This window comes from Nylanderia fulva, unplaced genomic scaffold, assembly GCF_048542155.1.
Source record: "Nylanderia fulva isolate GAGA-0341 unplaced genomic scaffold, ASM4854215v1 Scaffold41, whole genome shotgun sequence".
NCBI lineage: Eukaryota > Metazoa > Arthropoda > Insecta > Hymenoptera > Formicidae > Nylanderia > Nylanderia fulva.
This window is the reverse complement of record NW_028190488.1, coordinates 1540485-1557119: the sequence shown is the minus strand read 5'-3', so window position 1 is coordinate 1557119 and position 16635 is coordinate 1540485. Positions and strand designations below refer to the sequence as shown.

Sequence of the window (16635 nt, the reverse complement as noted above, 5' to 3'; positions counted from 1 at the left end):
CCTTTGGCCAATCGAACGTTAGTCGCGCGTCACCCATCTCTTCGACAACGTGTGTCGCGTGTGGTGCCTCGTGATAAGTTACATTCCAAAAATCTCAACACGTTGACTTTCCGCGGCGGAAAAAATTTTAATTTATAATCCTTATTTTATTTTAGAGCAATTATTCTATTTATTTTAAAAAACAAAAATCATCAAAGACATCTTGTCATAAAATTTTTCTTTAACCACTTTTTACATCAAAGAGAAAACATATCTCAAAGATGGCTTGTCCATTATCAGACGATATTGCGTAAGTAAAACACTCTTTTAATCTGAAATATTTAAATATAAAAGAATATTGCTATATCATTTATCATGAGAATCGCAAAAAAAGGTTGCTTGAAAATTATTATCACGAATAGAATTAGTATCAAATAAACATGCTTACTTCCAAAAGTTTTCTCTAAAAGCTACTTTCATCAAATTCTGATTAATCAATGATTAATTTAATTGATAAAATTGCATCAGTTACATACTGTTATAAAAAATGCTAGGTGTTTTGTTAATCTGTATCAACGCTAGATGTTTTGCTAATTGTATCATTCATTCTTTTTTCCCTATATGTTATATAATAAAAAATGTATTATATTAATTTACTATTATGTATATATTATTTTAATTATATATTATAATAATTTTAAGTATATATTAATAAAATACTATTTTAATCAAATGCAAACATTATTTGAAAATTAAATAAATTATAAATAATCAAGATTTTGATCAAAGTTATTCTAATTCTTTAATTCAATATTCACTATTTTCTGATATAATAAAAAAATATTTGCTGCATTATTAAGAAATATTTGTTATTAAATGTTTTTAAGACAAACTACAAACACATTTGAATCCAGCATATTTTGCATTATTTTTATCATCTTTTCAAATCTATATTTTTAAATGATAAAAGCGTTTCGCAACGTTTGTCAAAGCGGATTACGTTAAGCTCTAACGTCAACAACATTCGATTTGATAATGCATATTATTTTTTCTTTTTATAATACGATCTTATACAACAAAAAGTGATAATAGCAAATGTCTTTTGAAGGCAAGATCATGATCAAGACAAGGACAAATTAAATCAAGGACCAGTGAAGCTGTACGGCGAATATTTGTGTTTAGACAAGATCTTGTCTGCACAAAGACTTCTCAGTACTGAGTATAGCGATGAGGTTCACGATGAACATCTCTTTATTGTCACTCATCAAGGTATTAATTAACAATTTTTAATAATAATTTTTATAGATATCTTTTATTTCTTCCATGTTGATAAAAAAAGTATTGAAAACTCAACAACATATAATATTAAATTAATTAATTGCTCAATCGCTTCATTATATTCTGCGTAAATTTTATTTTGATAGTAAACAGTTTTTTCAAGAATATTGTCTCAATTACTTACTTAATAAGATGTTTTTTCATTAGATTAAAAAGTGACATTTTGAAAAAAAAAATATTATCAAATTGTTAATTTTGGTAAAATAATTTTATGAAATACTTATATGAAATATAATATATAAAAATTGCTTACATTCATTTCGATTGTTGTAGCCTACGAGCTTTGGTTCAAACAAATTATTTTCGAGGTTGATTCCGTCAGGACGCTCTTCAGTTCCGAATCCAATAATTATGATGCATCCAATAAATCTTCCAGTAATCACTCGACTGCCAAACAGGATAATGGAGTTTCTCATATTTTGAACGAATCGAAAACTCTGGAGATTCTGAAGCGATTAAGTCGCATTGTACTCATCCTAAAAGTACGTTTTAAAAGCAAATTATTTTGAAAAAAATTATTGCAAAATATAAAATATAATTTTATATCTAACAATTTAATGTAATTAGGAAATAATAACTAATTAAATGTGTACTAATAAACTCACTTTTACAATAACAGTGATGAGCTGTGAACGGCCCTTAATTATAAGCCGATTAGCTCAGAATAGTCTACACGTCCCTTCAGCATAATTTAATTTTTCTGTGTCATCAGACAAAGCTATTTACTGTCACGACACTTGTATCGTTTTGCATGTTTTAAAAACATATCTACAATAATACTAATATAATATTTGTAACTGCATGGTATGGTGCTTGTAAATCTAAATTGTAAACGTAATAATCTACAAAAATAGGCAAATATAAACAGAGAATATATATATAATGCAAAATAAACTTCGGCTCGTATAAAATTAAAATATGTGATAAATTAAAAGGCCAACTTAACAAGCTAATAAGGTGTTAATTAAATTTTTTATTATACGTCATGAAGTAATATTACAATGATAAACGTTTCGACTGTACGACAGTCTTTTTCAATACCATTATCGCTTTGCTAATATGTCAAAGAATTAAATCATTTGGTAAGACCGAACTTATTATAAATATAAATTTTATAGACTTATAATGTGAAAAAACGCAGTATAAAATTCATGCTTGTTGACTTGAGTTAAAGCGCCTAATCTCGAACATCAGATTTCTGTAATTCATGATGTTATAATATGTAATACGATCTTTGTCGAGACGATAAAACTTCTTTAAAATATTTCTTTGTAAATAACATTATCAACAATGTGTACTTTTTAAGAAGCAAAATCAATATCTGTGAAGACAGATATTGATTTTGCTTATACTAGCAATATCTGTGAAGACAGATATTGATTTTGCTTATAATACGATCTTTGTCGAGACGATAAAACTTCTTTAAAATATTTCTTTGTAAATAACATTATCAACAATGTGTACTTTTTAAGAAGCAAAATCTGTGAAGACAGATATTGATTTTGCTTCTTAAAAAGTACACATTGTTGATAATGTTATTTACAAAGAAATATTTTAAAGAAGTTTTATCGTCTCGACAAAGATCGTATTACATATTATAACATCATGAATTACAGAAATCTGATGTTCGAGATATTATAACATCATGAATTACAGAAATCTGATGTTTGAGATTAGGCGCTTTAACTCAAGCCAACAAGCATGAATTTTATACTGCGTTTTTTCACATTATAAGTCTATAGAATTTATATTTATAATAAGTTCAGTCTTACCAAATGATTTAATTCTTTGACATATTAGCAAAGCGATAATGGTATTGAAAAAGACTGTCGTACAGTCGAAACGTTTATCATTATAATATTACTTCATGACGTATAATAAAAAATTTAATTAACACCTTATTAGCTCGTTAAGTTGGCCTTTTAATTTATCACATATTATAAACAGAGAAAATAAAATGTTAATAATGCCATCTCATGCTTCGCACATTTAAGGCATAAGGTATATTTTTTTCTCTCGATTTAGGCATCATGAATAAGAATGTGGGAACCACAGTGATAGTTAAGTAAAATAATATCCCTACACGACATGCGATACCAGCCACTTGTTTACATTTGATAAAGAGAGAAGAGAAAAAAGTTACGTTAGGTAACAAACTCGTTACTCTATTTCAATATACCGCAGAACGAAGGTGTGGTCAATTTTTTCTTATTTAGGTTCAACAAAACGCCTCTTCAAGAGCGTTCTCGATACGCTTGAGAACATATAATATCAAATATCTTAAGACAGAATTACAATTGAAATGAGATCAATTCTAGATATTTATCACACACAAGTTCTCAATAACATGTTCTAAAAGTGTAAATCTGATAAACTATCCATGATTGTACACATACAAAATATTTGTATGAATGTATTAATTCACAAAAACTTACAAATTATAAGAACTTAATTAATCGATAAAATTATTTGTAAGAACAATCATCTTCTTACACGTCTTAAAGAATACGATTACATTTGTTCATTGTCTAGTGCATCCTGTATAATGCACCATGTTAAAGATGCATGTAGTTATATGCACCCTTTATTTACGCTGGTACCCATAGAAATGCGAACGCGGTCGTTGACAAATCAATGAGAACGTGTTAAGCACGTCCCTTCGTACTTACAAAACTCACTTTGCCAGTTTTATTTAATTGTATGTTTTTTTTATAATAGAGAAACTTTTTTTTCTTACTAAATTTGTTAATCTTAAACGCGCGCATTTAATCAATAGAATCCCGATTAAATGCAGAAATAATTTTTGCACAAAATAAAATTATATGAACATATTTCTCAGATAGTTTTGACTTGTCATCATTGTCATTTTTGCTCGTTTTGTTATATAAAATGCAAACTGTGTAATGATAATGATTTATAAACAAATATTTTAATTTGTAGCTATTAGTGGATCAAGTGACAATTTTGGAAACAATGACACCGTTGGATTTCATGGCATTTCGAGATTACTTGTGTCCAGCGTCAGGTTTCCAATCATTGCAATTCCGTTTATTGGAGAACAAACTGGGCGTGAAACAAGAGCATAGAGTCAAAAATCAGAGTTACAGAAGGGTCTTCGGGAGTGATCCTAAAGCTATCGAGGCAATTGAGCGGTCAGAAAAGGAGCATAGTCTCAGTATTTTGGTTCAAAGATGGTTAAGTAGAACACCAGGACTTGAGACTCATGATTTCGATTTTTGGGGAAAGTACAAACGATCGGTGGAGAAGATGCTGACCGAACAAGAACAAGCCGCACACGTAATGTCTAATCAATTCTGTAATGTATATTGTCGAATTATTATTCTAACAATTTTGGAGCTTTTCTTAGAAATAATTCTGATAACTGATACGACATATTACGAAATAATTTTAAAATCAAAAACTCTTTGCAGATAAGCCAATAATAATATGTACGAACAATTTTGTTTTTTAATTTCAGAAACAACCAAAGAAGCAAATCAAAGACTATTTATTGGCTAATATGCACTCGCGACAAGCAATTTTCGAAACCATCTTCAACAAATCACTCCACAATGCTCTCGTGTCACGTGGGGAACGTAGATTTGAATACAGTGCCCTTCAAGGAGCAATAATGATCACTCTGTATCGGGACGAGCCGCGATTCAGTCAGCCGCACCAAATTCTCATAGCATTAATGGATATCGATTCACTAATCACGAAATGGAGATGTAAGAAAGTGCTCATTACGTATTATAAAACGTCGCGCGAGATTACACATCTCATTTTTATTTCTGAATTCTTTAATTTATATTTCAAATTTTTCTCTTGTAAAAGTTTCATTATAAATCGCCATTCTTTCTTATAATTTCATCTTAAATTGAATTTTGCTACAACTTCTGTCTTTCTTCACTTTTTTAAAATCTTGTTATTTATATTTACATTTGATATTTTTTAATTTCTCCTTATCACTTATAATTTCAAAACGATGATTAACACACGGAATAACAAATTAAACAAAATATAATATCTTATAATATTTTTTTTTCGTTATGTAACACGTTGTTAATCTTTAAATTATGGACATGCTACTGCATATAAGTATGCTAACATTACATCGTCCAATCGTAATCTTATCCGTTTATACACATGAAAAGAATGTAATTTGTGTTATCAGATAATCACGTTATCATGGTACAAAGAATGATCGGATCTCAACAATTGGGCACTGGTGGCTCTTCTGGTTATCAATATTTGAAATCCACGCTAAGGTATTTTACTTCAATTAATTTCATAAATAATAATTTATTTAGTAAAAAAAATATTGACATATTGTTAATATTGCGAATGCAATACACAACGCTTCTTATTATTTATCGCGAACACGCAATAGCGTGTATTATCGGTGCAAATTTTACATCATAAATTAATAAATAAAATATAAAATTTGTTTGATAAAAGTTATTTATGAATAACTTTTAACAAATTGGTTATTCAACATGTTACTTTAAAGAAATATATAAATATGTCACATTTTTTACGTTTACAAATCATGTTTGCAAATGAAGATAGACTTGAATAACAAGCTATTTGTTTCTTTTATACGTTAAACAGCGATAGATATAAGGTCTTCCTCGATCTTTTCAACTTATCAACATTCCTGGTACCTCGTCATATGATCCCACCACTGACGAAGCAAATGAAGATAAAATTATCAATTGCTTGGAACGGTTGGAATTCGGAAGAGTATCAAAATAAATCGGGAGTCTTAGAGAGAAACTCCTAAATTATTCTACGCACGACACAGCAGACTTCATAAAAAATTCTAACGAAAAGAGTTTTTATTTTCTTAATATAGTAGTCAATGCAAATGCACTTAATGCATATAACAATTAATCGAAGATTTTTAATTTTTAACGTAATATAGAGAATATTGAATTACTAGATATCTGAAAATTTGTTGAAAAGATTTTCAATATACTGTGCAATTCAAAATGAATTTATAATGTAAGATTAAAAGGAAAAAATCGGGAAAAATCGGGAATAATTATTTATAAATTAATTGCAACTATTCACTACTGGAAAAATTGAATTTTACTCTTGGATCAGCCTTTATTTAAATAAGTATATATATTTAATAAGTTTTACATTACCTACTGCATTATATCTACAAATATCTGTATAGAAAATATAATATATGTATTACTGCCTTAAAGCACCTAATAAAGCATTTTATTATTAAGTTACAGTCTTATGATATTTTTTGTTCATAATACTTTCTATAAAAAGGAGATATATATAGTATATACTATTATATATATTTAATTGTTCCTTAGCTTCTCGATCTATTTCCTTAAAAATGGAAATGTGATGTTGTGATCGTGATCGATTAAATAATATCGAGCGACGAGACTTGATTAGCTATACCTGCAAAAATATGATTTATTTATCTGCTGAAATAGTCAGATTAATTAGCACAATAATGACGCAAGCTATCCATTCGTAATTAGCCTTACCGCATAAATTTTTACCGATCGCAATGTGAATGTAACCTTTGTTGCCAAAAATCGAGCCCCACGAGTTTTTAATAATATAATACGGTATAGTCCCTGACATATCATATCCCACTATCTGTACCGCATGATTTAAATTTTTGAATGAACCGTCGCAGTGATATTGTATTATACCGCCTAAATAATTCTGCCAAGATATGGCATTCACTGCAGCCGCCACGGGTCCATGAGTAACGAGCAGTGTCAAAAGTTCGCTTTCAGCATTCACAAAGCTGTAACAAACTCGATTATTCGAAAACTTATGTTGAACGCATACAGCGTGCAAAAATTTTCACAGCTATTGTTAATATTTATATAATTGATCATACAATTGACATACATAGTAGAATGTGCATACTTATATTCGCACTGTACGCATAAAAGATAATGAATAATTGAAGCTAAATAATAATGACTTACTTGTCGCATGTAAATTTTGTTATTTTAGCTCCCGATGTTTTTGCAGAAATTCTGAAATAGTATTAGAGCCTCAAGAACTATTGTGTAACTAATACGATTATATATTAATCTTTAGATCACAGATTACATCATGTTTTTATACTAAGCAAATAGCCTTGCCACTTGCATGCACTTACTTAGATAATTTACATGCACTAGTTTGCAATGTAAGAGGGTAAGAATTCTCGGACATAATTGTGGTCTTTGACACCAGCAGCCACGAGAGTAAACTGCATATGTGACCGCCTTCACATCCATAACTGCCTGGCATGCAATCGATCATCTGATTACAAAATAAAAATTAAACTTTCGGCTGACAAATTGATATATGTAGGGATCTAAAAAAAATAATGAATTGTCCAGAAATATCTAATTTTGTTATTATAGTGATTTCTTTTAGCATATCGCGGAGAATTTTATATACAGCAAGTCTTTTTAAAATCTTAAAACTTTTCTTTAGTTCCCTACGTATAAGCGGTAAATTGCAAATTAAAAAATAGAGGGAGCTGCTGCAATATAAAAAAAAGAGCGGCTGTAAAAGTCGATATATATGCAATACATATGACGAATTTATTCGATGATGAAATTTATTTGTACGTGTTGTAACATATATGCATATATATAGGCATTTTCGGAAAATTTGCATTTTGCACGGGTTACGTGCCCTTTCCAGCAATTCCCTCATCTGTAAACAGAGAAACGTGTCAGGAATATAACGACCTACTTCCTGCACGCTAAAGGGATACAAAGTTCCGTTTTTGATGGCGTACATGGATTCGGCCACCCCGATAGTGCTGAATGCCCAACACGCACCACAACTCCCCTGGTTTTGAACTTGCCCTACGACCCCTTGGTCTCGCCAATCGAATTTAGAGGGTATGCCCGTTACCCTTTTCACGCGATGAACCGATGAGTTCGTAAAATGTTGATGATAATACGATGCTGTCATGTGTTTTTGACCTAATTATAACAATTTCTGTATTCGTATCAACGAAGAAATTCTAGACATATATTCACATCTCAGATAGCACCATGTCCAAAATGCACGCATTAAGACATTTTTAAGATATTTTTAAGATGTCTTTGGAATATCATATCATAAGATTTCTTATAAAGATGTTTTAAAGATTTTTTAATGATGTCTTATGCGTACATTTTGGACATGATGCTATCTGGGATTCAACTTTATTTGTGGACTTTTCTCGACAAATTTTTGTGTTCATTTATTTAAATAATATAACATATAAACTGAATTTTAAAAGACAAATTAAAATTTCTTAGATTTAAGATTAAAACTTTTGTGTGTTGTAGTATTAATAAAATAAAACAAGTAGAGAAATTTAGTATCAAGTAGAGAATTTCAATTTTCTCTAAAAAAAATATCAAAATTATAAGAGAATTATTATTATACGTTCGCGCCTTTTAAAGTTAATCACAATTGCTCTTAAACAATATAGTATATTTACCTTGCAAAGGTAAATCTGGAAGAAGAGTTTGTTGTAAGAATTCATCTTCAGATAAATCAGAGAATTCCGTCAATCCATAATACGCACTTTCTTGGGACGTCCGAAAACTATTCATCTTTTCGATGTGTCGCAGTGATTTCTGCAATTAATTTTATTGTGTAATTAATATTACGTAAAAAAGGACTACATTTATATGTAAAATAAATACAAAAAAATTGTTTTAAATAAAAAATAATTAATACACAACACATTTGGTATATCTATAAATATGCATATAGTTAAAATAATGTAATTGAAAATTATTATTTACTTACAAATACATACATATATATTAGAGCTTATATTTTTTTTAATTTCTGTGTATATTTTTGTCTATGTTTGATACAATATCAATAACTATAATTACAATAATATCGCAGACAGCATCAAATCCAAAATCGGCGCATAAGATATCTTTAAAATATGTTTAAGATGTCTTTTGGATATCATATCATAAGATTTCTTAAAGCTGTCTTAAAGATTTCTTAATGATATCTTATGCGTCAATTTTAGGCTTGGTGCTGTCTGGGATACATTTTGAATCAACTTGTATCAAGTTTCCAAAATAAAAAGATGCGGAAAGATGTGATATATAATTGAGAAGTAAATATCACGAAAAAAAAAGTGATAAAATATCTAAAATCAAACAACTTTAACATTTTTATTTTTATCGCTTTTTATCGTTCCGTTGATTCCGATATAGAATATGAATTAAAGCATCGCGCGCATGTCATATAACAAATGAATTAATGACTCATAATATTATACTTAATTATGCATTTAATTAGAACATCTTGAACATGTAACGCTTAAAAAATTGTACATAATTTATGTATACAGAATAAATATAGTCATAACAAATTATTAAATATTATTATAACAAATATATATCATATATTAATACTTAATCCTTCATATTTAATGTGTGTATATACGTTTATCTGCGATTATTGCAATAAAATTTAACAAATCGATTTCTATCGTGTTTACCTGGAAGAGTTCGAATCGCTCTTTATATTCTACAGAATCATTCTTGTATGATTTATTGTATTGGTCAACATAACTGGTGAATAACTTGGCGTCCTCGACATTTTTGTCTTCATTTTTAATCGGTATCATAAAAAAACACAGACTTACGACCAACACTATCACTATCACAGTTCGCCACTCCATCGCATCTCATGCACGATGTAGAATGCTTTCGAGAGTTTCGAGATGTCCGTCTCGTCACATAATATCGACATAAACTTAATTAACAGAGCTAGTACGATTGTGTAATTAGAGATCTTCAAATAAGAGTTTGAATACTTGGACTATTCCGCCATATTTGATCGAACGAGAAAATTGGCCAATCGGTAAAAAGATAAAAAATATTCAGATTTACGTTATCAAAATTAAATGTAGTATAATTAAATCAATTTTATTTTCTAGAAATAAATATCGAATTATCTTCACCGAAATGATTATCAGTGAGTTAAATGTTATTTTGATTTCGGAATCAATTTTAAGATGTACACGTGTACAGGTTGGATATGCGCATCTAGTAACTGCTTAGTTCGTGGTCAATTTCGCCAGTTCCTTCTCTAAAGTTGAATATTTCGGTCCTTTCGTAAAACATGGAGAACCGTTCTATATCGAAGAAAAGGAAGGTTAGTGATTTTTAAGTGTTTATAATAAAAAATATGTAAAAATATGCTCATTATCGTAACGCAGGAAGCTGCTAGAAAGATATTTTATCAAATATTTAATGGATGCAATATCTGCAATATGTGGATGACATAGATACTTTCAGCGTCACTCTCGTGGATTTTACATTCCGCGTGGCCAGTTTCTGGAAAAAATATAAAAAATATAAAAAATTCCGCTAAATCAAATTGACGCATTTTGATTTTTTCAATAGTGTCTTTAAATCTCTATATCTTTTACATTGTATTGCATGGTTATGTAGACTAGGTTATATTAACCTCATTACACATTAATGTGATTAATCAATGGAAATATAAAAAAAGTCAAATCTGTAACAAAAAACAGTATATATCATAATTGTCAAATATAATTTTATATATATATATATTATTATACATAAAATATTTTGGAAAGACATTAGGAGGAGAAAGATATATTTTTTTCTTTAGTTTGTAGGAGACGGTGTCTTCAGAGCTGAGCTGAACGAGTTCTTAACTCGTGAACTCGCCGAGGATGGCTATTCGGGCGTGGAGGTCCGTGTGACACCAAACCGAACGGAAATTATTTTATTGGCCACTCACACGCAAAGTGTGCTTGGTGAAAAAGGACGCAGAATTAGGGAACTGACGTCTGTGGTGCAAAAGCGATTCAACTTTAAAGAACCACAGAATGTTGAGTTGTATGCTGAAAAAGTTGCTACGCGTGGTCTGTGTGCTATTGCGCAAGCAGAGTCTCTTCGATACAAGTTGATTGGAGGTCTTGCTGTACGAAGGTAAATTTAGTGTCTTATTTGTTCATTTGCAGCCTAGATAGTATAATATTTTATTAATTATATCTTCTGCAATTTTTATAAAACATCTCAATTATATTTAGAGCGTGCTATGGTGTTCTGCGTTTCATCATGGAATCTGGAGCAAAAGGTTGCGAGGTCGTCGTCAGTGGTAAACTGCGTGGTCAAAGAGCAAAATCGATGAAGTTTGTTGACGGCCTTATGATTCATTCGGGTGAGCCGACTAATGAGTATGTGAACACCGCCACTCGACATGTACTCCTTCGCCAAGGTACGATTATATTACTATGACTATTTCAACTAATACTAATAGTAATATGTTTATAGAAATCATTTATTATTGATATTAAAAATACTCAAAAATTTATATTTTACAATATATATATTTTTATATTTCAGGTGTACTAGGAATTAAAGTCAAAATTATGCTTCCTTGGGATCCTAATGGCAAGAGTGGTCCGAAGAAACCTCTTCCTGACTATGTATCTATTGTGGAACCAAAGGAAGAAGTACCCCCATCGGTCCCAATTTCTGAGGTAAAACCATCGAAAGATATACCTCAACCTGCTCCTCTTGCTGTGTAATGATCATTTGAATAAAAAATTAATACAGAAAATAACATGTGTTTTTTATTTTAAATATAACGTTTTGATATCTGAAAAGTTCAAAGAAAAATTATATAGTATTAAATAAAAATATTTGTTTTTCAAATATCTTTAAATTTTTCTTAGAAAGATTTATTGACCATGTTTTGCAATTATATGCTACATATTCGCATATTGATAATTAATTTCATTTACAAAACCATTTTGAATTACTTTTAAATGTGATAAATGGTTAAGTATATTAATTTGGAGATAGACAAAATTACACTAGAAGGCGAACAATTGACAAAAACATGTGACAAGTATTAAATTAAGCTTATTCCAAAGAGATGGCAAGTCGATTATTCTGTAATTAAAAATTAATTTTATATCTTGTACACCTTACATATTAGACAGTTTATAATACCAGAAACACCGTGCAAAATAAAATCTATAGATTAAAGAAAACATAACTAACAAATAATCAACATTATGAATTCTATTATATGTACCATTACCTATTTGTTACAAATTCGTGTTTCAAATTTGTATATTTGAAACTAATAAAGTTAGTATATGTGCATAGATATTTTTGTTCTTATCTATAATAATAGATATAAAGTATTCTGCAAAAGATATATAGAAGATATCTACAACCAAATCTACTAACCGAGTTATATAATTTTTTAAATAGTGAATTCTATAATGATAATAATTAGTTACAATAATTAATACAACGTATCATATTTTCTTATTTAATATTCAATAATTACTGAACATAATTATATTAATAATTAGAAATCGTTCACGTGTTTTGTTTTCACAGATTCAAATTATTATGCAATATACATTCACTTTGGATTTTGATGTCGGCACCCATTTTGTGCTAACACTAATTCATCAAAGTGTTGCTTGAGTGGACCCTAGAACCCTAGGAGATCTGTCTTGAGACAATAAGAAAAAAATTTATACCTTAATATTCTAAATATTATTGGCGCACTGGTGCCATTTGTTGAGTCAGAGACAGCAAACCATCGATCATTCTTCGAACTATATCTGGTACCGCCGGTTTTTTCGATACCGAACTCAATCCGTTTCTAAGCTCATAAAATACATTACGCGTGAACGGATTTCTTTGCGATGCAAGTCGCAGTTTCAGGAACTGATAATAGATGAAAGGTGTCAACAGACCAGCACGTCCCCTAAAATAGAAAGATAATATATTTAATAATACTATCTCTTAGTTACGATTATAATGTATCGAGTAAAAACAGCAATCTTATATAATATACATACGTAAATACTAGGAGGACTGTAAATGGCAAGATGATAATTTCCGACAAAGCGCATAGGCGAAGGATATTTCGTGATTGAAATTCCACCAGAGATATTAAAAGGCGAGCACCCCACCAGCTATTCTGTCCTAGACACTGCACAGAAAGCATGACAAACAAGTTTGTATCATTTAATCACTATGTAAATTATGCAAAAAATGTGACTATGCATAATTTTCTCACATAAGAAGTAGATGATTACCAATTTTTTTACTTACATCTAGCAAAGTAAGAGAATAACTGGCCATATGCATCACAGCAAAAAGAAAAACTGGCGTCAGCACCACTATATATCGATTAAGGATTAAATCTTGTTATTATTAAATATTAATTATTTAAAAAATAGAGACTGTTTAATGTAAATCATGTAAAATAAATATAAAAAGGATACGTGTAACTGGTGCCGCATACAAAAATATCAAGGAGTAAAACAAGTAGTGGCATGAATCTTCCAATAATAATGTCTCTAAAAATTGCCTAGTGAGCTGAACACGGGGCACTCTTTGGTGAAGACGTAATGCACTGGTAGCTGCATTATTCATCAATACTTTATAGTATATATTGTAAGGATTCCTGAAAGAAAGCAAGATATGTTAACACAGTTCACGAGTTAAAAAATATTATTCTAATTAATAAATCAGGAAAATAAAAACTAACCCAAATATAGGAATAATATAACCAACGGTGAATATTAAGGTAAAGAGTCTAGTAACCCACAATCCGAACTTAATCTTATTTTCTATAATATGCTGTTTCAAAGCTGGCCATCCCTTTTCCACCTGTGGTGTTGAGTCGCTCGTTGCACTTGTGCTGTCCATATTTTGTGTTGTTCTGAAGCTAAAAATAAAGCAAAGAAACTACTTAGTAAAGGTAAAAAAAAGAAACAGCTTTTTTTACAAGAATATTAACACATTTGTGTAGCTCCTCTGTTTCAATTAGCATTTGTAGCTCTTTAGAGCAGTCTAAAAAAAACTTGTATATTTCGTATGCAAATAGATACAAAAACTACGCAGAATTATACAAGAAAAAAACATCGTGCATTGGCAATACATGCATGACATCATGCGTTTCTAAAGTGAAAGTTTACCACTTTCCTCGGGAAAGCTATCCCTTTTCGACAGAAAAAACCACGACGCGAGAGCTAAAAAAAAGACGTCCATTCGCGGAAACTCGATTACAGACATTGAAAGAACAGCATGCGTAAGCGGTTTTTTTTTATACACAGCGATTATTACAACACGTAACACGACGATGCACGGATTTGTGACCAGGGTTATATATCGTCATTTTGATAACATCGCGAACTGTTGGGCCTAATCTTACATATGAAATTACTTACGCTTAATTAGCTTCGCACGATACGCACGATGTATTCCGATGCGACGATTTTCTCTTACACGTCAGTAACGCCAGTAAATAATTGCGCGGGTCCACCTATTCCGAACATCTACGTGTCTAACGAGCTCGAGATTCGAGAACCTCCGCAACATTGGTCGAGTCTCGAGTCTCGTTAAAACAATTCGCGATTCTCACCTGCAGATGTAGTGCGGACACAGATTAATAGACAGATCGCCAAAGGTCTGGATGAAGGAGAGACCAGCATTTCTCACTGATTTCAGCGCCATATCGTAGTAGTGGTCAATGCAGTAACTATTAATACATTCCCAAGATAAGAGCGTCTCATGCTCATGAACTCGTCCGGCGGCATGTACGAGATTTATCTTTTCGTAGCGTTCGCGTATTTCGGAAAGGACAGAATTTTATGATGTTATAAATAAATAAATAAATAAAATATTAACCTGACCTATTATAATTATTTTTTAATAAATGTTTCATTATTATTATCATCTAAGTCTAAGTCGTTTAATTAATTTTTAGTTTTTTAATAATTAATTTAATTTATTCTAATCATTTTAATATGTGAAAAATACTAATACGTATACGTTTTATAATGAATTAATATATTTCGAGAGTCGAATTATATATTTTTAATAATATAAAAGTGTTCAAAAATTATATTTGACTTTTAATTTTAATTATTTTAGCAAAGAGTTCCGAAATCTCTTACACACATAATAGGGATTTTGTTCATCCATATAATTCGCAATTAAGTATATATGTTAATTATTAATTTTAATAAAATACAAAATTAAAATTAAAGGTCAAATATAATTTTTGAACATAAATATATTTAATTCGTTATAAAACGTATACCCGTGATAGTATTTTTCTCGTACAAAAATAACTAGAATAAATTAAATTACTCATAAAAAAATAAAAAAATAATTAAATAATTTATATTATATATGATAATAATAAAACATTTTATAAAAAAAACAGATTCAATAAATATAAGTATATATATAACATGTACTTATATTTATTGAATCTGTTTTTTAATAAAATGTTTTATAAGCTTAGAAAACTTGACTTTGACGTAACTAGCAAATTTTATTTAATTATTTCACGACGGTTTGACGTAATAAAATGTTTTATTATTATTATATAAAATATAAGTTTAAATTCTTTAATTAATTTTTAATCTTTTATGATTAATTTAATTTACTCTAATTATTTTTGTACGAGAAAAATACTATCATGGGTATACGTTTTATAATTAATTTAATATATTTGTGTTTAAAAATTATATTTGACCTTTAATTTTAATTTTTATTTTATTAAAATTAATAATTAACATATATACTTAATTGCGAATTATATGGATGAAAAAAATCCCCATTATGTGTGTAAGAGATTTCGGAACTCTTTGCTAAAAAATAATTAAAATTAAAAGTCAAATATAATTTTTGAACACTTTTATATTATTAAGAATATATAATTCGGTTCCCGAAATATATTAATTCATTATAAAACGTATACGTGATATTATTTTTCTCATATAAAAATGACTAGAATAAATTAAATTAATTATTAAAAAACTAAAAAGTAATTAAACGACTTAGACTTAGATGATAATAATAATGAAACATTTTATTAAAAAAAGATTCAATAACTAGTAGGTCAGGTTATAATTTTTTATTTATTTATTTATAACATTATGAGCTATTAAGCTCATCATCTCGTTCGCTCTCTGTCTTGCTTTCATTCGGCAAGTCACAAACGATATATGATACTCGTATGTTCCTACTTCAACTCTCGAGAATTTGAAACAAACGAAACTCTTGTCCAATATACAGGGTGTCCGGTAACTAACAGACCAATGATTACAAATGGATTCTTTGGTCAATTTGGGAACGATTTTTCCTCAGCGAAAATGTCGAAAAAGGTCATCATTTTTTACAACTTTCCAATCTTTGTCATTATGTATCTTTATAACTAAGCCTTAAATTAAAATTTTATTATAGTAAATTCTACCTGAAATTAACTGAAGAATGTAATTATGTTAGACTT

At 29.3% G+C, this 16635-nt stretch overlaps 4 protein-coding genes and 1 long non-coding RNA gene across 7 annotated transcripts; 2 read left to right on the top strand and 3 right to left on the bottom strand.

Annotated features, from left to right (window-relative positions):
• vermilion (Tryptophan 2,3-dioxygenase vermilion) lies at positions 1-6556 on the top strand. Its single transcript, XM_029314247.2, has 7 exons — positions 1-289; positions 1088-1248; positions 1591-1799; positions 4258-4614; positions 4796-5045; positions 5492-5585; positions 5929-6556. Exons 1-7 carry the CDS (start codon positions 261-263, stop codon positions 6098-6100), a joined length of 1272 nt encoding a protein of 423 aa, XP_029170080.1. The 5' UTR covers positions 1-260; the 3' UTR covers positions 6101-6556.
• Positions 55-1879, bottom strand: LOC146721809 (uncharacterized). The gene is made up of 2 exons (XR_014925498.1): positions 1571-1879; positions 55-311 (listed from the first exon to the last, which is right to left on the bottom strand). It is a non-coding gene; the product is annotated as an uncharacterized LOC146721809 (long non-coding RNA).
• Positions 6413-10076, bottom strand: LOC114939820 (cathepsin O). The gene is made up of 7 exons (XM_029314249.2): positions 9821-10076; positions 8792-8930; positions 8050-8285; positions 7463-7608; positions 7287-7337; positions 6831-7099; positions 6413-6741 (listed from the first exon to the last, which is right to left on the bottom strand). Exons 1-7 carry the CDS (start codon positions 10001-10003, stop codon positions 6704-6706), a joined length of 1062 nt encoding a protein of 353 aa, XP_029170082.2. The 5' UTR covers positions 10004-10076; the 3' UTR covers positions 6413-6703.
• A 317-nt stretch (positions 10077-10393) lies between these two features.
• Positions 10394-11925, top strand: RpS3 (ribosomal protein S3). The gene is made up of 4 exons (XM_029314234.2): positions 10394-10479; positions 10966-11288; positions 11390-11577; positions 11706-11925. The coding sequence occupies exons 1-4, from the start codon at positions 10447-10449 to the stop codon at positions 11888-11890; spliced, it is 729 nt and encodes a 242-aa protein (XP_029170067.1). The 5' UTR covers positions 10394-10446; the 3' UTR covers positions 11891-11925.
• Positions 11926-12017: 92 nt separating this feature from the next.
• Positions 12018-14840, bottom strand: Kr-h2 (transmembrane protein 33-containing Krueppel homolog 2). 3 transcript variants are annotated; one of them, XM_029314233.2, is made up of 6 exons: positions 14758-14840; positions 13882-14061; positions 13616-13797; positions 13443-13510; positions 13187-13320; positions 12018-13092 (listed from the first exon to the last, which is right to left on the bottom strand). In XM_029314233.2, exons 2-6 carry the CDS (start codon positions 14040-14042, stop codon positions 12879-12881), a joined length of 759 nt encoding a protein of 252 aa, XP_029170066.1. In that variant the 5' UTR covers positions 14043-14061; positions 14758-14840; the 3' UTR covers positions 12018-12878. The 3 variants fall into 3 exon arrangements, with proteins under 3 accessions (XP_029170066.1, XP_029170064.1, XP_029170065.1); XM_029314231.2 differs by having other exon boundaries at positions 14564-14820; XM_029314232.2 differs by lacking the exon at positions 14758-14840 and adding an exon at positions 14312-14520.
• Between the last annotated feature and the right edge of the window lie 1795 nt (positions 14841-16635).